A 23,571-nucleotide genomic window follows, 5' to 3' on the forward strand; every position below is an offset into this window, starting at 1 on the left:
TAAAGCCTACTTGATCATGGTGGATTCATTTTTTTTGGATTCAGTTTGCTAATATTCTGTTGAAAGTTGTTGCACCTGGATTCATCAGGGGTATCAGAGTGAAGTTTTTATTTTTTTGTTTAGTCTCTGCTAGGTTTTGGTATGAGAATGATACTGGCCTCATTGAATGAGTTAGGGAAGAGTCCCTCCTCCTCGATTTTTTGGAATAATAGTAGTATTGGTACCAGCTCTTCTTTGTATATCTGTTAGAATTTGACTGTGAATCCATCTGGTCCAGGGCTTTTTCTGGTTCGTAGGTTTTTTCTTACTGATTCAGTTTTGGAATTTGTTATTCCAGAACTTCAGTTTCTTCCTTGTTAAATCTTGGCAGGTTGTATGTTTCCAGAAATTTATACATTTCTGTTAGGTTTTCTAGTTTGTGTTCATAGAGGTGTTTGTAATAGTCTCTGAGGGTTTTTTATATTTCTGTGGGGTTGTTGATAATGTTGCCCTTGTCATTTCTCATTGTGTTTATTTGGATTGTCTCTCTTTTTTTCTTTGTTGACCTAACTAGTGGTCTACCTATCTTGTTTATCCTTTCAAAGAAACAACTTCTGGTTTTCTTGATTCAAAATGTAAAGCACTGATGTAGATTGTCTAAAATTACTTGTGTTTAGTATCTAATATATGACTTTGTGCTTTACTATCTCTAATGGATCAGTTTAAAAGCCTAATTGCAATTTTAATTTTTTAGACACTTGAAACCCTTTTGTTAAAATGATCCTCTCACTAGATTAATAAAATCTCTATGTCACCAAAAAAAAAAAAAAGAGCTACCATGTATATTCTTAAGATTTAGACAATATTTAGACATGTAGAGAATTTATATGCAAATTGTATGACTCCCTCTTCTCAGGGATTTTTTTTTCCCTTAATTTCCAGCCCTGAGCTCCAGTCTTTGATTCTTCAGCTCAGTAATTTTCCTGTTTTCTGCTTGAGTTCTTTCTCCTGTGTGCCGTGTAATGTGTCAAGTACCCTCAGGAGAAAAGCTGGTTAAAAATATATATTACTTTATGTGATTCTCTTCTTTCAAGAGTTAACCCCTCCGGTTTCTGCCTGCTTTGAACTGCCTTCATTGCCCTCACATGGGTTGTTGTTGTTGTTGTTTATATTATATAAAGAAAGCACATGTATACAACTTTTAGTGTTAAACAGACATAATTTTATTTCTATTTTGTCACCCTACAGAGTCTGTAAAATTTTGCCAAATGCTAGGGAGGTTGCACTGCAACCTTCACCCCCCGGGTTCAAGCGATTCTCCTGCCTCAGCCTCCCGAGTAGCTGGGATTATAGGCATGCTTCACCATGCCTGGATAATTTTTGTATTTTTAGCAGAGACGGGGTTTCACCATGTTGGCCAGGCTGGTCTCGAACTCCTGACCTCAGGTGATCTGCCCGCCTCAGCCTCCCAAAGTTCTGGGATTACAGGCATATGCCACCATGCCTAGCCAGTGATTTATTTTTCAAAGGAGAAATTGAAATTATTGCCAATCTGACATAGAAGGATGTCAACACTAAATTGTTACATGGGGAAAAACAAGTTTTAGAACAGTATATATACTATCTTATTTTTGTTTTTTTACATATATACATGCACTTATTAGACTATATGTAGAAAACAACATGGAGGCATCCATTTCTAATTCTAATGGGGGTTATTTGTGAGGGCTGGAATCAAGAGGGTTAAGTTTATACATTTCTAATGTTATTTAAATTTTTTATTACAAACATAACTTTTGCTGTCAAAAGAAAACACAGTTTTGAAAAATTTGCTATTTTGTGTTTTTACTTTTGCAATTGACTGATATTTCCTATAGAATCTAAAATGGACAATTTCAGCATATAAATATTACAGTGTTCTCAGTTTGTCTTATGAGATTTTCAGTGCAATTGAACTTTATATTTAGGATTTCAACCTATATGAATAATGTATTTTCTATTATTTAAATTGGTATTTATAAAAAAACTACAGTATTTTATTGTCAATTCGTAAAATAAACAAAAACTAGCAGTCCCCAAATTGCTAAATTAGCTAAGCTCTTTTCATTCTTTTCTTTTAAGTCAAATTAATGTGAGTCCTGTGAGTAGAGTAAGCTTATGTATTGAAACTGCCTAGGCCAGGTGCAGAGGCTCACACCTATTATTCCAGCATTTTAGGTGGTTGAGGTAGCAGGATCACTTAAACTCAGACCAGCCTGGACAGCATAGAGAAAAAAAATTTCTGACATAGAGTCTCACTCTGATGCCCAGGCCGGAGTACAGTGGTGTGATCATGACTCACTGCAGCCTCAGATTTTCCAGGCTCAGGTGATTCTCCCACCTCAACCTTTCCAGTTGCTGGGACCACAGGCACACACCACCATGCCCAGAAAGTTCTTATTAGTGAAATCAGGCCTGACTCACAGTAGAAAAGGCACTGAGCTTTTGCAATTTTTGTAGGGACAGAGTTTTGCCAAAGTAGCCAGGCTTGGTGGCCTGTGCCTGCAGTCCCAACTACTCAGGAGGCTGAGGGGGAGGATGGTTTGAGCCCAGCAGGTCAAGGCTAGCCATGATTGCACCACCACACTCCAGCCTCCTAGCCTGGGTGACAGAGTGACACCCCGTCTCAAAAAAAAAAGAAAGAAAAAAGAAAAGAAACGAAACTGCCTGTGGGAGATGAAAATACTGATTTAGTCAATCCATTGGAAAAAATGCAGTCACACTGATGGGTCAGCTCCATGTAGTTTTCTTCTGACTCCCTGTTGTTTTCTTTATTAATGGGAAGGTTCATTTCTGAAACTTGCTTTTACCCTTAAAATTATAAATCTGTTATGTGAGCTTGTAGGGGAAATTATAAATCCTTTTATGTGTGCTTGTTGGGGGGAGGGTTGAAAAATTACCTTTTGAGTACAATGTTCATTATTCGGATGATGGGTGCACTAAAAGCCCAGACTTCACCACTATGCAGTATATACATGTAAGAAACCTGTACTTGTACCCCCTAAATATATTTTTTAATTTTTTTAAATTAAAAAAAAGTGGAAAAATAAATACATAAAATCATGTATATAATGTGAAATTGTATCTATCACATCTGTTATTTTTATATTTTATAAATATCTATTTTAATTAAGAGCCAAGATCATTTCTAACATTTGTTGTTTAAATAGGTGCTGTTCCTATAATCAGATGTTCAAGAGGAACAGCAGCAGAAATGGTAGCAGTGGTAAGTTCATGCATATATCACGTGGAGATAAATAACATTGTGTGAATTGTTTTTCCACAAGTAACACAAGTGTTTTGTTAATATTTAAATATGTGATTGCTTGGTTGTAAGTACCAATAGCAAATATTTTTATCTTATTACATTGAGATTCCACCAAAGATAAAAAGTAATTGTTTACTTCCACGTGAGAAAGTAAAATTATTTACTCCAGTGTGCTATTCCAGTCCTATTTCTTTTTTTAAACCTAAAATGTATATTCCTCATTTAACCAAGCAGGATTTTACACTTATTTGATCCCCCAGATTATTTAATATTTAACTTCATTTAGCAAATATTTATTACTAATCATAACCATTTTTAAAATGGTGAAGTGCTTTTTGCTATCCCACTGTATTGAAGTAAAATATTAAGTATAAAGTAAGTGTTCATAAATTTGCTTTAAATATTAAGAAATGAGTAAGGGATTAGAGAAATTATAGAATTACTGAAAAAGAGGGAGGTATTTTGGAACTTTATTAGCCCAAGTGAATTACTGACTGGTGGAAGACTGCCTTCTTCCATACGTTCCATTTCTCTTCTGAGGCTTCTTATACTCACCACTACTTTGTTCACTCCTACCCACCCAAGTCAACATTTTCTCCATATAGACACATTCCTTGATAAAACAGTCATGCTTGGGAAAAGAGTGTGGGTTGTCACTGCAAAGCATTTCCCATAGCCAAAGTAAAATTAGTCAATGTAAAGTTCTTATTAGTGAAATCAGGCCTGACTCACAGTAGAAAAGGCACTGATCTTTGTAAGTCCAAGTTACGATGATATTGAAGTGGTGAGAAGGAGCTAAAATATTTAGATTTTAGATTTGCTATTTGTAAAGAAATTCCAAGTTTCTTGGTAATCAAACTAAAAACACATTATGAATTAACCTCCATAAAGTTACATGAAACTGTTAAGAGTTAATCTACAATTTTATTTTTCAGAAACTAGACAAGAAACTTCGAGAAAATCTAAGAGATGCAAGAAACAGTCTTTTTACAGGTGATACACTTGGAGCTGGCCAATTCAGGTATTACTGTTATTAAATATACTTATAAGCTTAAAAATATTTGTAGAGTTTTTTTGTTACTGTTCTTTTATCATCTATAAGAAATTTTTCTGTGTATAAGACTTTGAAGGTCAGAAGCCGTTTTCTTTCAATTATTAAACTGCTTGGTAGTTTTTCACAGAGTGAAAAACTTCTGATACTTGTATCTGTTTCTACCTTTATTAATCTAATTTCCATTTTATACTTAAATACTAATAGTCTAAACTTGCAAAACTTTTTATCATTGTTAGCATTTCTAGCATGAGTAAGTAATGCCAATGTTTTTGGCTGCTTATTATTCAATAGAAATGCTAAAAACCCTATACATTATAGTATATTTAACTTTTGATTGTTAATAGTAATGGAGTAAAGAAGTAAAGAAACACACTCAAATGGCTGAGAATTATTTAAAGAAGAGATTAGCCGGGCGCGGTGGCTCAAGCCTGTAATCCCAGCACTTTGGGAGGCTGAGACGGGCGGATCACAAGGTCAGGAGATCGAGACCATCCTGGCTAACACGGTGAAACCCCGTCTCTACTAAAAAATACAAAAAACTAGCCGGGCGAGGTGGCGGGCGCCTGTAGTCCCAGCTACTCCGGAGGCTGAGGCAGGAGAATGGCGTAAACCCGGGAGGCAGAGCTTGCAGTGAGCTGAGATCTGGCCACTGCACTCCAGCCTGGGCGACGGAGCAAGACTCAGTCTCAAAAAATAAAAATAAAAAATAAAAAAAATAGAGAAGAGATTATATTCTGGAAAATTAATTCTTAACCCCAGTTTAGATGAATTAATAAATAAAGCCTGTGAGAATAAATAGATGCCCAGAGAAATAACTGCCCACTAGAAATAATAATTTCATAATAACCTTCTGTAGACTTCATTTCAAGTCAGTCTGGTGTCTCCTACAGCTTTACAAACTACTTGTGTAATACAGAGTTCACACTAACACTGTGTTTCAATTGTTTGGTTAACTGTCTCAGTTTCCACGTTATTTTAAATGGTTCTATGATTTCATTGCTGGTTTTAAATATTCTTCAAAATGTTTCTCATTAGGTAGAAGAAAAACATCAATTTCTCATCTGATTTTTTTTTTTTTTTAAACAGAACCTACCACTGTGTCATACCTTACTTAATAGTTCCCTTTTTATAGCTCTCTGGTATAGGCCTTAGAAACCAGTATAAAGGCACTGTTTTATTTGGATAATTTTTTAAAATTTATTCACATTATCATAATATGGGCATCTTGTTTCTCAACTTGTTGGATGTATTTCTTAATCATTTTCATTAGTGGTCACAACCTTGCTGGACTATTGTTAAATACATTTGAATCCAACCGTAGGCTGGTGATTTTCAACTAAGAGCAGTTTTTGCCCACCCATAGCCATTTGGTAATGTCTGGAGACATGTTTGGTTGTCATAACTGGTAGGTGTTACTAGAATCTTGTAGTATACATTGTAGGATGCTGCTAAACATCCTATAATGCACACCACAACCCCCTATAACAAGAAATTATCCAGCCCCAAATGTCAGTACTGCTAGGGTTAAGAAACCCTGCGGTAGGCCATCCTCCCTTACCTTCCGTCTAGCTCTGGTGTAATAAATCATAGTAGATTGCGAGGGTGCCACTCTGACTTTTTATCCCAGAGTCAATGCAGTTAGGAAAGTCCACTGTCCTATACCCAGAACAGTGTAATGAGTCACTAAAATAATGAGGAGTCTATGGCAAAAGGAAACATGTAAACAGATAGTGATGCCTTTTGAAAAGTGGTGTGCACTCTTGATATGATAGTGCCTCCAAAGCAGATCTCTAAAACTAATGTAGACACATGGTAACCAGATGACTGTGCCTCAGTTTGCTTTTGGTAGTAGTTTATTTCACATCTAAATTGTAATAATGGAGTAACAGTACACGAGGTGTCATATGCCTTCTCTGTTAAGGGGATAATAATATAATTAGGTACCATTATGGCATTATGTTTTCATTTTGTATATTATAGTGGTATAGAGTTTTTTGAGGCTCTACTCCAGGGTCTGCTTTTTTGAGTTTGTGTTTATAGGGAAAAAATTATAATTTATGAAACTGTCAAACATTTTGTGTAAATTTATAAGCTCCTACTCTCTTTGTTTTCCCTGAAGCTGACAATAACTATTCCTTACTGCCTTTTTTACAAAAATGTCAAAAACATCTAAATAGAAGCAGCTTATTGTTTTGCTAACTACACAATTTATTCTATAGAAATATTTACATAGAGTTTTTTCCTTAAAGTTTCCTGGCAGGGCATGATAACTCACGCCTGTAATCCTAGTACTTTGGGAGGCCAAGGTGGGAGGATCACTTGAGCCTAGGAGTTCAAGACCAACCTGGTCAATGCGGTTAGATGCCCCCACCTCTAAAAAAAGATTTTTAAATTAGCCAAGAGTGGTGGTGTACACCTGGAGTCTCAACTAATTGGGAGGCTCAGGTGGGAGGATTACTTGAGCCTGGGAGGTCAAGGCTGCAGTGACCTGTGATTGTGCCACTACAGTTCAACCTGGGTGACAGAGTCTCAAAAAAAAAAATAAAGTTTCCTAAGTAAAATTTGTAATCTGGCATCATACACAGGCTCTAAGTAGTCCAAAGCATCACTGTAATTGTGTGACAATGTTAAATTTGTTTTTTAAAAGCCAGCCTCCCCCATCTCTATAAAAATGTTTAAAAATAGCCAGGTGTGTGGTGGTGCACGCCTGTAGTCCCAGCTACTCCAGAAGCCGAGGCAGGAGGATTGCTTGAGCCCAGGAGTTCAAGGCTGCAGTTAGCTATGATTGCGCCACTGCACTCCAGCCTAGGTGACAGAGCAAGACCCTGTCTCAACAAAAAGCAAAGTATTGTGGTGCTTGCTTCAGCAGCACATATACTAAAAAACAAAGTATTATGAATTGTCAATATTAGCATACTATTATTCATATCAAAATGGCATATACTGGAAAGTAGTAGAATATTTTAAATGTATACACTGGTATCAAGAGTTATGTAATTGTTTTTTTTAATATATATTTACAGCTTCCAAAGGCCCTTATTAGTCCTTGTTGACAGAAACATAGATTTGGCAACTCCTTTACATCATACTTGGACATATCAAGCATTGGTGCATGATGTACTGGTAAGAGACTAAATACAGCACTTATTACTGAAATGTAGTAACATGCAGTATTCCCCTTAATTTAAAATTAACATCATGGCTACAGAAACAAAAATGAGAAGGATGGAACTGAGACCTATGAACAAAACAAGTGATGGGATTTGGTATTACTGGGCGTGGATGCTGGAAAATAGTGAACCATTGAAGTTTAAAGTTTCAAATTTATGATCTTTATAGGGTAAAGTAGTGTTTTTGTTGGCCATGGAAAAGAAGGAAAAGAAAACAATTGAAGAAAATGGACTATCATGTTTTATTTTTAATTTTCAAACTGAATAAGTAAATAAATGTGTTCTCCCTTAAGAGAAAAGCTACAATTTCTCCCTTTTCTGTGGCAATCAGTTAAACCTAATTTTATGTTAAAAAAAACAAATAGTATTTTTTATGTTATACCATATGTTTTCTGAAGTAATCCCACGTATCTGATTTTATGTTTATAGCAAAAATTTGTATTTATGCATATGTAAATTTAGCTGGTAAATGTTGTGTTTAGCATGTGACATACACAGGTGAATAAAACACAGCTTCAATCTTCAAAGGCAATGGAAAGAAAATAGCTACATGAATGATTTCTCTATGAGACACTATGTAATAGGGCCAGAATAGTCTCTATTTGATAGATAGACATTAAAGAATTTGAACTCAAATCATTGGCTTTGTTAAAACTAATACTGTAGTTTACTAACTCCTAGCTCAGGACTCTAGGGATTATACTATATAATCATATCATGATTGTAAAGATTGCCCAAAATGTCATATAAACAGGAAATGAAATACTGAGTGTAGTGGCTCATGCCTATAATCCCAGCACTTTGGGAGGCCAAGGCAGGTGGATCACATGAGACCAGGAGCTAAAGACCAGCCTGGCCAGCGTGGCGAAACCCTATCGCTATTGAAAATACAAAAATTAGCCAAGCGTGGTGGCACATGCGTGTAATCCCAACTATTTGGGTGGCTGAGGCTTGAGAATTGCTTGAACCGAGGAGGTGGAGTTTGCAATGAGCCAAGATTGTGCCACTGCACTCCTGCCTGGGTGACAGAGCAAGACCTAGTCTTAAAAAAGAAAAAGGAAATGAAAGACATGCAGTAGATGATTTGGTTTATTTCTTTAAAACCTGGCTATTGGCTCAAAAGTGTTTATTTAAATAAATCAGATTTAGGATTACTGATGGAAATTGGCAGTTCTCCTATGCCATGACTCTAGGATGAGTGTCAAAGAAATAGCAGTCAGCTTTAGTTCAGTAGAGAGGGCAGGAAGAATCAAAGGGACTCTTGGATTAAACCCTAAGTAGTAGAACATGGAAGCTGGCTTTAGGAGGTCAAGTAAGAGGTGGGAGAGGAGGAATTCAATTCTACCAATATTTGAGTGCCTACTCTTTAACACACTTTCTAAACCCCGGCTTCAGTAGTAACAAAAACAATAGCTTTTCTGTCTTTCTAGAGCTTACATTCTAGTAGGGGAAACAGGCAATAAATAAAATAAACTTGCAGCATTTCAGAAGGTGGAAGATACCCTGAAGGACAGTAAAGCAGATAATGGTGAACAGGAGTGAAATTTTAAAACAGGGGAAACCTCACTGATAAAGTGACATTTGAGTAAAGATCTAAAGGAGGTAACGTAGTGAATTATATAGCTATGTGGGAAAAGAACATAAGCAGAAGGATACCTGATATGTTTGGAAAGTGGCAAGGCAGCCAGATGGCTACAATGAAGTGAGGCAGGGGGAGAAGAGAAGGAGAAAAGGTTGAATAGGACCCAGGAAGCAATATAATACAGAACTCTAGGGATTATAGTATGTAATTGTATCATTATTGTAAAGGCCATTGAAAGGACATTGATTTTAATTTGATGGAAATGGGGAACCACATAGGATTCTGGTATACATTTTAAGACTGTCACTCTAGCTGTTATATTGAAAATGGACTTGGGGGCACAGGAAGAGCAAGGAGATCAGTTAGGAGGCTGTTGCAGTTATCTTAGCTGAGATGATAGTGGCTTATACCATAACAGAAATGGTAAGTGCTGTGATTTTGATACTGACTGTAAAGTATAGGATTTGCTGATGAGTTAGATGTGGGAGGTAGATGTAGGGAGAGAGAGAACTCAAAGATGACTCCAAGGTTTTAGCCTTTGCAAATCGCAAGACATTGTTGTTTAGTGGGATGAAAAAGGCAGTTTCCCCAGGGAAGATCAGATGTTTAGTTTTGGATATGTTAAATATGAGATGCCAGCCAGGCATGGTGGCTCATACCCGTACTCTTAGCACTTTGGGAGGCCAAGGCAGGAGGATCACTTGGGCCCAGGAGTTCAAGACCAGCCTGGCAACATAAGGAAGCACCATCTTTACAAAAAATAAAAATTAATGAGTTGTGGTGGCACACCTACTCAAGAGACTGAGGTGGGAGGATCAGTTGATCCCCAGCAGGTTGAGGCTACTACAGTGAAATGTGATCACACCACTGTGCTCCCGCCTGGGTGACAGAGTAAAGACCCTGTCTCGAAGAGTGAGATGCCCATTAAGATATCAAAATGTAAATGTTGAGTAGGTAGTTACATGAGTCTGGAGTTCAGGAAAAAAGTCTGGTCCTCAGCCTCCCAAAATGCTGAGATTACAAGCATGAGCCACTGCGCCCGGACGGAAATATTTTTAAATGAGGGAAATTACAATATGTTTGTATACTAATGGGAATGATCCAAAGAGCAAAGTTAATGATGCAGGAGATAAGAGTGTCCTGCAGGTGGCATTAGTGAGCAGGGTAGGCCAGGATTTCTCAACCTTGGCATTATTGACATTGTGAACCTGATCATTCTTTGTTGGGGGGCAGGGGGAGCTGTCCTGTGCATAGTAGGATGCTTAGCATCATTCCTGGCCTTGACTCTCTAGGTTCCGGTGGAACTTCCTCAGTTGTGACAACCAAAACATCTTCACACATCGCCAATTATACCCCAGGTGGCAGAAAGAGGCAAAATTGCCCAATTGAGAGCCATGGTTACAGTAAGCTGATGATACGAGTTTCAGGGCTAGAGTAGTTTTAGGAAAGAGGGCAAGTAAAGAGTCTGGGAGTAGCAAGGAAGACACCTAATTCCAGTCTCAGATCCAGTGGTATGAGCTGTGAGAGGTTAAACAAACAAACAAAAAAATCATGTTCCCATTTGAGAAGGCTGCCGGGGTTAGCCAGTTGGAGTTCAATTAGAGCAAGAAAGAATGGGGAAAGTTTAGAGAGGATGTTCAGAATAGGAGATTTTGCTGATGACTGAGTGTGGGTTCCAGAAGTGATGACAGTATTTCAAGAGTAGGGTAAGAATAGGAGATGGGGTCTCAGTGGGCTTGGGAGTTAAAGAGTTGTACAGGGATTAATGGGCATTAATAGGATAGTATTGGTAGTCTCAAATCATATTTGGTTGGTGGGGCCCTTACTGTTGGGTGGGAGCAAGGGGCGAGCGTCTTAATAAGAGCATAGCATACAGATTCCGGGTACCTCATCACACCTGCCAGTGGTGGTGTTAAGGCAATCTAAAAACACTGAGTTGTCTAGGGATCCTTTCTAATTCCTGAATTTTAAGAGTCCCAGGGCTCCCTCTTCACTCCCCTGGATGGAGGAATTTAACGTACAGGGTGCTTTGAGTACAGGAGATAAGACACATATACAAATAATTGCAACATGAAAAGAGTAGACTCAGTCTCCATTGTCAGAAGAGGAAATTGGGAAATAAAACTTAGGGCAGAGACTCCCTAAAACCAAACAAGGATAATACTGGTCCTTGATGAGGTTTTCACTATTTCAGAATGAGATGAGAATAAAAAAGACTATGAAATGTGTTTTTATACTGGCCTTTATACTAATTTTTATTTCCTACTATTTGAAGTGAAAAGTATCCTTTTAAAAATGAAAGGTGGTGAAAGTAGATGGTAGAGTTGTTTTTGTTTAATCTTCACATAAAAAGTTGGGAATCTTTGAAGAGATTGGTTATAATTAACTGTACAACTTAACGTGACTTAATTCTGTTCATTAATCCTAATGTAGTTTCTGGATGTGAACAAACTATAACTGAGATGTCATAAATTATAATCACACACATTTTTGTTGATTGTTAAACCTGCTACTTTTGAAGGTCCTCAGAGCTTTTAAAACACTTAATAATTATACCCTTTGCCTCCACAAGATGGAGTAACTAGATAGTAAATGTTAACTTAAAATTGCAGTTTACTTTTTGTATTAAATGTCTTTGCCTGAAAATCTGCACCATTGATAATTGTTTATATGTTAGACCTTAGAAACAACTATGAAAATTCACACAGCTTCCCTCTGTGTCAGAAAGATAAGTTTTCTCATTTTAAACGGGAAGTGCACTCTTCTGGTAAAAAAAAAAACAAAAAACACAAAACAACAACAACAACAAAAAACTTTGCAGTACCCATCTCTTTTTATTGGGATATAAGAAGCAAAATTAGTAATTAGAAGCCCTGATTCTTTTTTATTATACCTTGGTTGCAGGAGGGGTAAATTTGATTGTTCAGCTGGAGAACTGTTGACTTCAGTCAAAGGGATGGACATTATTTTATCTCTGTGTTTTACTTGGCCTTTGTTTTTTCAAATCTTAGATTCTCTTTTTGAACCTTTTACCCTCTGCCACTGACTCTTATTATTTGAAACATTAAATCGGAAGTTATACTAATATACATAGGGACTTTAATTAAAGTTTACCTTTTTTTCCGGTCAAGAATTAAAAAAAAGAAGTGTTTTCCAAATAAATACATATTTTTTTAAAAGATTGTAAGAAAAGCATTTTATTTTTTATTTTATTTATTTATTTATTTTTTTGAGATGGAGTCTCACCCTGTCACCCTAGCTAGAGTGCAGTGGTACGATCTCGGCTCACTGCAACCTTCGCCTCCCAGGTTCAAGTGATTCTCCTGCCTCAGCCTCCTGAGTAGCTGGGACTACAGGCGTGTGCAACCGTGCCCGGCTAGTTTTTGTATGTTTAATAGAGATGGGGTTTCGCCATGTTAACCAGGCTGCTCTAGAACTCCTGACCTCAGGTGATCCACACGCCTCAGCCTTCCAAAGTGCTGGGATTACAGGCATGAGCTAATGCACCTAGCTAAGGTTATAAGAGAAGCATTTCAGGAACACCTATTTCCTTAAAGATGTATAATTGTGGTGTAACAGATGCCTAGATATAGTTCAAGATTGATGCTTTGAGTCCAGGGTTAACATTCTATTGATCCTCTAATCTTTATTAACACAAAACCTCTTGGTCAGCACTATGTAGCCTAATTTCAAGCATTTGCCTAAAAGTCAAAAGTGTAATGTAAACTTTTACTCATTTAATCCAAGCAAATACATATTTTACTGTACTTGATAGGAAGTATCTACTGAAGGTCTGTAGGCTATGTAAAAGCCCAGAAGATATCCCTGATTTCATTCACTTTTTAAAAATAGCACTGTTTCAGTATATCTCCATATTTGTTGCTGTGTCTGAACTTGGACTGAATTTTTATTTAATCTAAGGGAGAAAAAGTATGTACTATTTGCTGATCTAACTTTAGCTGCTATAGTTTTTATTTTTTTGCCTTATATTCTAGTTGCATAACATTTGTGTATATTTATGATGGAACATTTTACAAAGATTTAATACTATATTTTATATAATCAAATATATTCAAAATATTTGCATTTCAGCATAATATAGGATCATATAATCAATTAATAATTATATAATCAATTTAAGATATTAGATGTTTTTTCTTTTTATATTTAAGTCTTATAAATTATATATTTTACATTTACATCGCATCTCAATTCAGACTAACCACATTGAAGGTACTCAGTAGCCACCTGTGACTACTGGCAACTGTATTGGACAGTGCAATTCCAAATCATAAGGCCCAAATTCTTTACTACTTTTAGAGATTGAATGAATTGCTTATGAGCTGAAATTATCACATGAAGACTGGTAGAAATGTTTGCATATTGCCAGCAGTGTATCTGGTGGGTGGAAGGGTTCCAGCTTATGAGTCCTAGGGTTGTAAACAGCTCTGCTTTAATAAAAATGAACAAGCTTCCCAAATATATTGCTGATGCTGTAAAGAATACCTTGGCCTCTGAATTAAGATAGGTTAGGTTGTGCTACTTAGTCTAACCCTCTAACCTCAGTGGCATAAAATAATAAAGATTTTTTTTTCTTGGTCATAGTATTTATTGTTTCTTATCCAGTATGGATGAGCAAAACAATTGTGGGTTGTACTTCATTTTTTTGGTACTGTTATGAATGAAATTTTTAAAACTTTTACTAGGGAATATTTCAAATAACACAAATACAGAGAATACTGTAATGAACTCATATTTACATTGTTCAGCTTCACTGGTATTATATGATCTAAGGATGAATACTTCAGCATGTATCTATTTTTTAAAGTTATAATCTTACCCGACAAAATTAATGATAATTTCCTGGTAAAATACCCGCTCTGTATTCATTGTTTCAAAGATGCTTCTTTACAATTGGCTTGTTCAAATAAGGATCCAGAAATACATCTATACATGGCATTAGTTGATATATCTCTTAAATCTCTCAGTTCCTCCCTCCTCGCTTCTTTTTAATTGCCATTTTTTGATCGAAAGAATTAGGTCCTTTTTCTATAGAATTTTCTACATTTTGGCATTTGGCTGATTATATCCTTTTGTATTCCCAATACTTCCTTTAAACTAATTGATTGTGGAAATTGATTAGATCTCATTCAATTCTTTGTCAAGGCCACTTTACTAGCAGTGTTCTTTAGTTTCTGTTTTATTCTTTAGTTTCTGTTTTATTACATCAGGTGGTACATAATGTCTGTTTGTCCTAATGTTAGTGAACAGATTGATCAGTAGGTTCAGGTATTGTCAGCATGATCCATCCATTAAGGGTTCTCCATAAATCTTTTACCTAAAGGTTTAAATGTCACTGATAATTATTCCCTCTTTGTTTTAATTACTGATGGCAAATGGTGATTTTCTGATACTGTTATTCCTCCTCCATTTTTTTAGCCAAATGCTTATATAAAGAAGTTTTTTTTTTTTTTTTATCACCTACTTAGGACAAATGCTTGATTGTCTTCATTTGTCAATTTTCAGAATTAGTGAGTACCCTAGTAATTTGCAGAGGCAATCAATGAAGTCATTTGTTTTAGTATCATTTTATGAACTAACAGATTTTTATATTTGAGATGTTTTTACACTGTTACAGTCATTTATTTTGATGCTTGAATTATCTCATTTTTGGCCTGTCATGTTGGTCTTGATACCTTCTTGACATAACCCCATCAGTCTTTGATAGTTTCTTTGCTTCCTGGTGTGAAAAATACCCTAAGCTAATCATGTTCATTTTCTGCCTCAGACCTGGATGCATCCATTTCTCAAAAAGCCTTTGGTTACTTTGAGTGACAAACAGTGGGTACCACAGTCTGGGCTATTAGGGCTGTTTATTTCTACTGGGATACTTTTGCTTCCAGACATTTTCCATGGTGAAATTCTCTGAGGTTAAAGAACCCTTTTTTTAAAATAACAAGTTGTAGTATTGTGAAATTGTAAAATTATATTAGTGACTGTTGACTTTGCACACAATTTGAAAGCATCAGTGGAAGGCTGAGTCTTCCTGTTTCTTCCTAACAAACATGTTTTAATCCTTGCTCTACTTACGTTTCATTTGAGAGACTGATTTATGTGAACCAAAGAAACCAGATGACTGTAAAGCAGAAAATATTTGGATTTAAATTGTTAGATGGATTAAAACCACATATCATCACCATGACTGGGAATTTTGTTTCTTCAGCCACTCAGGAGAGCTGTGCCATTATAAATACACATTTACATCATTTTAGCTACAAGCCCATCTTCATATATATGTATCTGTTGTAGAGGGATGGATGTCAAATAACATCTGATGTGTAACTTGTTCTCTAGAGTAAAGCTTCTGATCTCTTCTCATTGAGTTCCATAGTTATCCATGCTCTTTGAGGGTAGAAAATTGTTAATTGTTGTGTATAATTGATTTCTCTGTAAGAAATAGAATTACAGTCTCTAGGAGCTTCTGTAAATTGTCATTACAGGCATTATCACCACTTTATCAAATGTTGAATAGAAACTGGTTTTGAAGCATTTAGGAAAAGTAAAAATAAGTTTTAAATTCCCTTTTGCTTAGGTACCTAGTCTTTAACATTTTCTCTTACAGAAATTAGTTTTAGGAATGAGCTTTGAAAAATAAATTTTTCTCATAATGCTTTAATTTTCCCTAAATCCAATTGAAACTATTATAGATATTGAAACCCTGATATATTAGTCTGTTGATCTATCTTATGAAGACAATGATCCTTATTCCTGTCTTAGAATTCTGTCTTCTATTTAATATATTATCATATTTTGTCTTTTACCTGCCTTTGGCAAAAGGTGATGAAACTCATAGCTTTTGTTTTACAATTAAAATCTTAAGTATGAAAGAAAGAATTGTGATTTATAGGAGGAATATTTGCCTGCTCTAGAGAAAATACACACAAATGTATTTGTGTGCATTAAACATTTTCTTTATCATTTCTTCTCTCATTGGTGTCAACCCTATTCCCAAACTATTTAACTCCTAAGATGAAGATTTTCTCCAAAGAAAATACTTCTTTTTGGAGATGAGAATCCTCCCTAAGATTGTGTGCAAGGATGAGACAATATAGGTGCTCATCTTCAAATGACTGATGGGACATTGCTTTAATGTGGAGAAAGGATAGTAGCCAAAGCCGTGGAAGATGTTGGTGGAGCCAGTGGGTAGTTTCCTTTCCTCTTCGTCACATCCCTTAGTTCTGTTCAATTCCATCGTTATCAGGAAGTATTTATATGTGTTCCCAGTTTTAAATAGATTCTCCCTTGTATTTTATTTCTCTTGTTGGTTAATTTGATTGTTGGTTAAATTCTTGCCAAAATAAAAGATATTTTTATTTTGCTTTGCCTGTGAACTACAAGTCGGCATAAATAGGTATTGCCTATATTATCCAGAGATTATTTTGTTAACATTAACTCTCTCTGCTCTACTGATGTGCTCTTAACTTGGGAAAGGAAAACAAGACTGCCAAAGGCTTCTCAATGTTTTTAGCATTTCCTGATGGGATTTATTTATATGTAGTGATTTGGGGCACCTTTGTCCTATCTTCTAAGTTAGCAAAATGTGACTGTCAATGGAAACAGATTAGACTTTACCATGTTGAAACTAATTCTGTTGTCTTTTATTTGTGTATAAATGTTCAGTTGCTTTAACATGATTGAGTACAGCACAGAATGTTTTAATTTCCTAACTTCAAAGATTGAAATTACCTTTATTTGCCTTGCTATTATGCAAACAATGGAAATATCCTTGCTATTAAATTATTTCTCAGAATTCTTAACATCTTTTATTCCTTTATTATTTTGTGTTTTAAGTATTCCATCAATACTTCAGTAATAACATGCTTTCCTACTTTTAAAGCAGGAATTTTGCTAGCAAGTTAACTTTTATTTTGAATGAGCTGTGTCATCACCATGGAAATAGTACTTCACTAGAAATTCTAGTTAATAAAACTTAAGTGTTTAAAGATGTTTCTCTTCAATATCTTTTATTTTGTTAGAGTTTTTTAAATCTAGGCTTCTTCCCAGATGTAGCTGTTATTGTTTAAAATAGTTTTCCACAGTTGTGCTATTTTTACGTTCTTCCTATATGGATGATTTTTGTGCAAAGTGAAGTTTAGATACGAGGATGGGAAACTGAGAGGATGAAGTAAAGTCACTTTCTTGCCCTATTATAATATGAGGGGTCTGTAGGAAAAACAGTAATAGAGTGAAATATAACATACTATACTTTTGTCATTCCAACCATTTATTGTAACTCTCTAGTCTTTAAATTGCCTATTTATCACCTGAGGCTACCCATGTTCTGCACTACAGGGAATTTCAAGTGATAGAATCTAGTTCCACTCACTCTCTTCTCGCTGTGATACAATTAAAACATATTGCTTAAAAGCACTGCCTCTGAAGTCAGACTGCTTAGTTTTAATCTTGGTTCTGCCACATATTTATGTATAACTTTGGACAATTAACTTTTTTATACCTCCATTTTTTCTTCTTGAATGGGAATTTTATTACTGCTTCTACAGGTTATTGTAAGGATCAAATGACTTAATATAAGGTGCTAAGAATAGTGCCTCGCAAATGAAAGATAGCTATGCTTCTGAACAAAAGGCAGCAGAAACTTCTGCAGACTTAAACGTCCCTGTCTGACAGCTCTGAAGAGAGCAGTGGTTCTCCTAGCATGGTGTCTGAGCTCTGAGAACGGACAGACTGCCTCCTCAAGTGGGTCCCTGACCCCCGTGTAGCCTAACTTGGAGACAACTCCCAGTAGGGGCTAACTGACACGTCATACACCCAGGTGCCCCTCTGAGACAAAGCTTCCAGAGGAATGATTAGGCAGCAATATTTGTTGTTCTGCAATATTTGCTGTTCTTTTGCCTCTGCTGGTGATACCCAGGCAAACAGGGTCTGGAGTGGACCTCCAGCAAACTCCAACAGACCTGTTAGACCTGAGGGACCTGTTAGAAGGAAAACTAACGAACAGAAAGGAATAGCATCAACATCAACAAAAAGGACATCCACACCAAAACTACATCTATAGGTCACCATCATCAAAGACTGAAGGTAGATAAAACCACAAAGATGGGGAGAAAACAGAGCAGAAAAGCTGAAAATTCTAAGAACCAGAGCACTCTTTCTCCTCCAAAGGATTGCAGCTCCTGCCAGCAACGGAACAAAGCTGGACAGGCAATGACTTTGACGAGTTGACAGAAGTAGGCTTCAGAAAGTCGGTAATAAGAAGCTTCTCTGAGCTAAAGGAGGATGTTTGAACCCGCTGCAAGGAAGCTAAAAGCCTCGAAAAAAGATGAGACGAATGGCTAACTAGAATAAACAGTGTAGAGAAGACCTTAAATGACCTGATGGAGCTGAAAACCATGGCACGAGAACTACGTGATGCATGCACAACCTTCAGTAGCCATTTCGATCAAGTGGAAGAAAGAGTATCAGTGATTAAAGATCAAATGAATGAAATGAAGCGAGAAGAGAAGTTTAGAGAAAAAAGTAAAAAGAAACAAAGAAAGCCTCCAAGAAATATGGGACGATGTGAAAAGACCAAATCTATGTTTGATTGGTGTACCTGAAAGTGATGGGGAGAATGGAACCAAGTTGGAAAACACTCTTCAGGATATTATCCAGGAGAACTTCCCTAACCTAGCAAGGCAGGCCAACATTCAAATTCAGGAAATACAGAGAACACCACAAAGATACTCCTCGAGAAGAGCAACCCCAAGACACATAATTGTCAGATTCACCAAGGTTGAAATGAAGGAAAAAATCTTAAGGGCAGCCAGAGAGAAAGGTCAGGTTACCCACAAAGGGAAGCCCATCAGACTAACAGCGGATCTCTCAGCAGAAACTCTACAAGCCAGAAGAGAGTGGGGGCCAATATTCAACATTCTTAAAGAACAGAATTTTCAACTCAGTATTTCATATCCAGCCAAACTAAGCTTTGTAAGTGAAGGAGAAATAAAATCCTTTCCAGACAAGCAAATGCTGAGAGATTTTGTCATTACCAGACCTGCCTTACAAGAGCTCCTGAAGGAAGCACTAAACATGGAAAGGAACCACTGGTAACAGCCACTGCAAAAGCATGCCAAATTGTAAAGACCATTGATGCTAGGAAGAAACTGCATCAACTAACGGGCAAAATAGCCAGCTAACATCGTAATGACAGGATCAAATTCATGCATAACAATATTAACCTTAAAATGTAAATGGGCTAAATGCTCCGATTAAAATACACAGACTGGCAAACTGGATAAAGAGTCAAGACCCATCAGTGTGCTGTATTCAGGAGACCCATCTCATGTGCAGAGACACACATAGGCTCAAAATAAAGGGATGGAGGAAGATCTACCAAGCAAATCGAAAGCAGAAAAAAAAAAGCAGGGGTTGCAATCCTAGTATCTGATAAAACAGACTTTAAACCAACAAAGATCAAAAGAGACAAGGCCATTACATAATGCTAAAGGAATCAATTCATCAAGAAGAGCTATCCTGAATATATATGACCCAATACAGGGGCACCCAGATAAATAAAGCAACTCCTTAGAGACTTACAAAGAGACTTAGACTCCCATACAATAATAATGGAAGACTTTAACACCCCACTGTCAACATTAGACAGATCAACGAGACAGAAAGTTAACAAGGATATCCAGGAATTGAACTCAGCTCTGCACTAAGTGGACCTAACAGACATCTACAGAACTCTCCACCGCAAAGCAACAGAATATACATTCTTCAATAGTTCAATAAACTGTTGAGAGGTTTTAGCATGAAGGGCTGTTGAATTTTGTCGAAGGTCTTTTCTGCGTCTGTTGAGGAAATGCACTCACTGGTTATCAGAGAAATGCAAATCAAAACCACAATGAGATACCATCTCACACCAGTTAGAATGGTGATCATTAAAAAGTCAGGAAACAACAAATGCTGGAGAGGATGTGGAGAAATAGGAAGGCTTTTACACTGTTGGTGGGAGTGGAAACTAGTTCAACCATTGTGGAAGACAGTGTGGCAATCCCTCAAGGATCTAGAACTAGAAATACCATTTGACCCAGCAGTCCCGTTACTGGGTATGTACCCAAAGGATTATAAATCATGCTGCTATAAAGACACATGCACACGTATGTTTATTGGGACACTATTCACAATAGCAAAGACTTGGAACCAATCCAGATGTCCATCAATGATAGACTGGATTAAGAAAATGTGGCACATATACAGCATGGAATACTGTGCAGCCATAAAAAAGGATGAGTTTGTGTCCTTTGTAGTGACATGGATGAAGCTGGAAACCATCATTCTGAGCAAACTATCACAAGGACAGAAAACCAAACACCGCATGTTCTCAATCATAGCTGGGAATTGAACAATGAGAACACTTGGACACAGGGTGGGGAACATCACACACCGGGGCCTGTCGGGGGATGGGGGGCTCGGTGGAGGGATAGCTTTAGGAGAAATACCTAATGTAAATGATGAGTTAATGGATGCAGCAAACCAACACGGCCCATGTATACATATGTCACAAACCTGCACACTGTGCACATGTACCCTAGAACTTAAAGTATAATTAAGAAAAAAAGGATAGCTATGCTTTTTGTGATTTTTCTTTTTGATGGACTCCACATACAAGTAAAAGAAGGCTGCCTCATTGCTTCTGTAACTTACTAGATAGAAAATAGACATGTTAGGCCAGACACGGTGGCTCACGCCTGTAAGCCCAGCACTTTGGGAGGCCAAGGCGGGCAGATCCCAAGGTCAAGAGATCGAGACCATCCTGGCCAACATGGTGAAACCCTGTCTCTACTAAAAATACAAAAAGTAGCTGGGCGTGGTGGCGTGTGCCTGTGGTCCCAACTACTCGAGAGGCTGAGGCAGGAGACTCGCTTGAACCAGGAGGCGGAGGTTGCAGTGAGCCGAGATCACACCACTGCTCTCCAAGTCTGGCGACAGAGTGAGACTCCATCTCAAAAAAAAAAAAAAAAAGAAAATAGACATGTTACTCCACCATGACAATTGGACATCTGTAATTTTTCAAATCCTGTTTTTTATGTCAAAAAGAAAAATGGCAAGGAAATAAACTGTTATAAAACATTTATTTGAGAAAGTTACAAGGTTTATGTTAAGGACCTAGAGTCAGTATTGATAACCTTGTTTTATCTAAAGGAGATTGAATTGCATTCAGTATATTTAATTTGCTAAGACCTATAATAGTCATTAATTTAAAATATATACAGATACCTTAGAACTAAGATAATTATATTTCAGTCATGCTGGATAATTTCTGCGTACTGTATCTTCCTTAATCATTTACTTGTTGATAGCCATGTTTTATTTCTCACTATTCTTTAGTTGGCATTGAACCATAAAATGCTGCTATTTGTGAGGGAACCCATAGATGTAATGCAAGAAGTTGGGGGAAAGATAAAAAAGATACTTTTATTTTACTTTTATATACAAAAAACTAATGGTTTTTTGTGGGTTTGGTTTGGTTGGGTTTTGGGTTTTGGGGGTTTTTTTGTATCTTACAGAAAGGGTACAAAAGCCATGAATAAAATTAGTCCTAGGCAAGAAAGTTTAGCAACTACTGGCCTGACTTAAAGTTTATGTGAAAGAGGTGCATCACTTCTTATTATAGCATCTATTGTAATTTTTAAAATTGCACTTCATCACTCAAGTGACACATCAGAATATTGACTAAGAGTTTAAAAATATTTACGATAACGTTTGTTACTGGAAATGACCAAGCATCAGGAGGCCTGGTTACATAAGTTGATTTAGCCAAACATTGGACTACTATGTAGTTACGATAAAAGTGAAGTAGACCTATGTATACAGATACAGAAAGAGCTGTAAAATGCATTATTAAATGAAAAAAGATATATGTACACTGTAATCCCATTTTAAAAAAGATTAAGAGGATATACATGTGCTATTATATGCATCAGTATTTTTCTAGAAGGATACACAAGCATATTAACATGTTTTTCTGTTTGTTTGAAATTTTAATCATATACATCTAATACTTTCATTAAAATACACAAAATTACATTTGTATGTAACAAAAGATTGGGAGGAGGTCTTTTAAATTTCAGATCTGTATTTTGTCTTTGGAAACATTAGAAAGGGCAACAAGATTCTATTTTGATGAGACTTAGAAAACAGTTATTTAACATAAGATTACTTTTTCCTAGGATTTCCATTTAAACAGGGTTAATTTGGAAGAATCTTCAGGAGTGGAAAACTCTCCAGCTGGTGCTAGACCAAAGAGAAAAAACAAGAAGTCTTATGATTTAACTCCGGTTGATAAATTTTGGCAAAAACATAAAGGAAGGTAAGCAAAATATCAATAAGTAAAAGATCCATTTTTTTAAAGAGAAATTAAGGTGTCATCCACCTTAATGAATTTGAGAAAAAATTCAAAAGGGTCCTGTAGGTTCATTCACCCAATGAGTGGAAGCAATAATTATAATGTCCGTAGACATTTGTCTTTATTTCTCCATTTCTCACTGATTCCTAGGTTGTTTTTTGTTAATTATTGTTTTATAGGGACCACTTCTCCTTTCAATGAGATCATCCCATGTGATTTTGAAGCTATTACAGATAGTCTTTTTCAGTTTTGTTGCTGTCTCCACTGGCACCATTTCTGCCTTTCACTGAAATTGGTTTTTGTGATTTTGGGGATGATTTTTTTCCTTTTTGTTCCATGTTGCCCTCTTGTAAAACTTGTTTTAGATACTTGTGGAGAGAGTATCTAAGCCTGAAGCCTAGAAATGTATTCAAAGTACATTAGAAACAATGAGTGATAAAACTGCATTAATTTGCTGTGTGGTTTACTGTGGGCAGATATACATATCCCATGTGATGCTATGCCCCCTTAAAGTTTAGGGTACTTCATAGGCTCAGTTACTGCTGTAAAAGTTATCTAGTGATCATTATGGCTAGAGCAATCACTCTAAACAAACAAAAATATTATTCCTCAGATAAAAAGAATACTGTTCATCAACAATTATGAAAATACGATTTTTAAAAAATATTTCAAAATGTGTGTGTGTCCTTGATACAGCTGTTCTTTTTGGCCTTATATTTATTGTTTAAAGAGAAGTAGAATATAGACTTGGTTCAACATGCTGGGTTTTCAATGTGTTTTATCTTTTTTTTACTTACAACTTTTTTTAAAGCTGGAAAATCAAATAGCCATAACAAAGATTTGACTTTCTCTGCGGAGAAAAGTCCCTATCTTTCTCTTTCTCACTATGGCAGTTTTAGGTACTATTTTAATTAATTTTAATTATTTTAAATAATACTCTTCCCTTTGGGATTCCATAATCTACATTTCCCTCCAGAATGGTGAAGGACAAGAAATTACTTTTATTAGAGAGGCATTATTTATAGAGAATACAGAATATTTTGAAGTTGGCATTCCCTAATAGAGAAA

The 23,571-nt window shown here is 36.3% G+C and overlaps 1 protein-coding gene across 2 annotated transcripts in view; it reads left to right on the forward strand.

The window, feature by feature from the left end:
- SCFD1 (sec1 family domain containing 1) overlaps nucleotides 1-23,571 on the forward strand; it is a 104,560-nt gene that overhangs the window by 23,897 nt on the left and 57,092 nt on the right. For both annotated transcript variants that reach the window (XM_015143476.3, NM_001266523.1), the window contains 4 exon segments: nucleotides 3,189-3,244; nucleotides 4,222-4,307; nucleotides 7,364-7,463; nucleotides 22,328-22,467. In XM_015143476.3, the coding sequence (XP_014998962.1) occupies nucleotides 3,189-3,244; nucleotides 4,222-4,307; nucleotides 7,364-7,463; nucleotides 22,328-22,467 (382 nt within the window).

The sequence above is a fragment of the Macaca mulatta genome, chromosome 7 (genome assembly GCF_049350105.2).
Source record: "Macaca mulatta isolate MMU2019108-1 chromosome 7, T2T-MMU8v2.0, whole genome shotgun sequence".
Taxonomy (NCBI): domain Eukaryota; kingdom Metazoa; phylum Chordata; class Mammalia; order Primates; family Cercopithecidae; genus Macaca; species Macaca mulatta.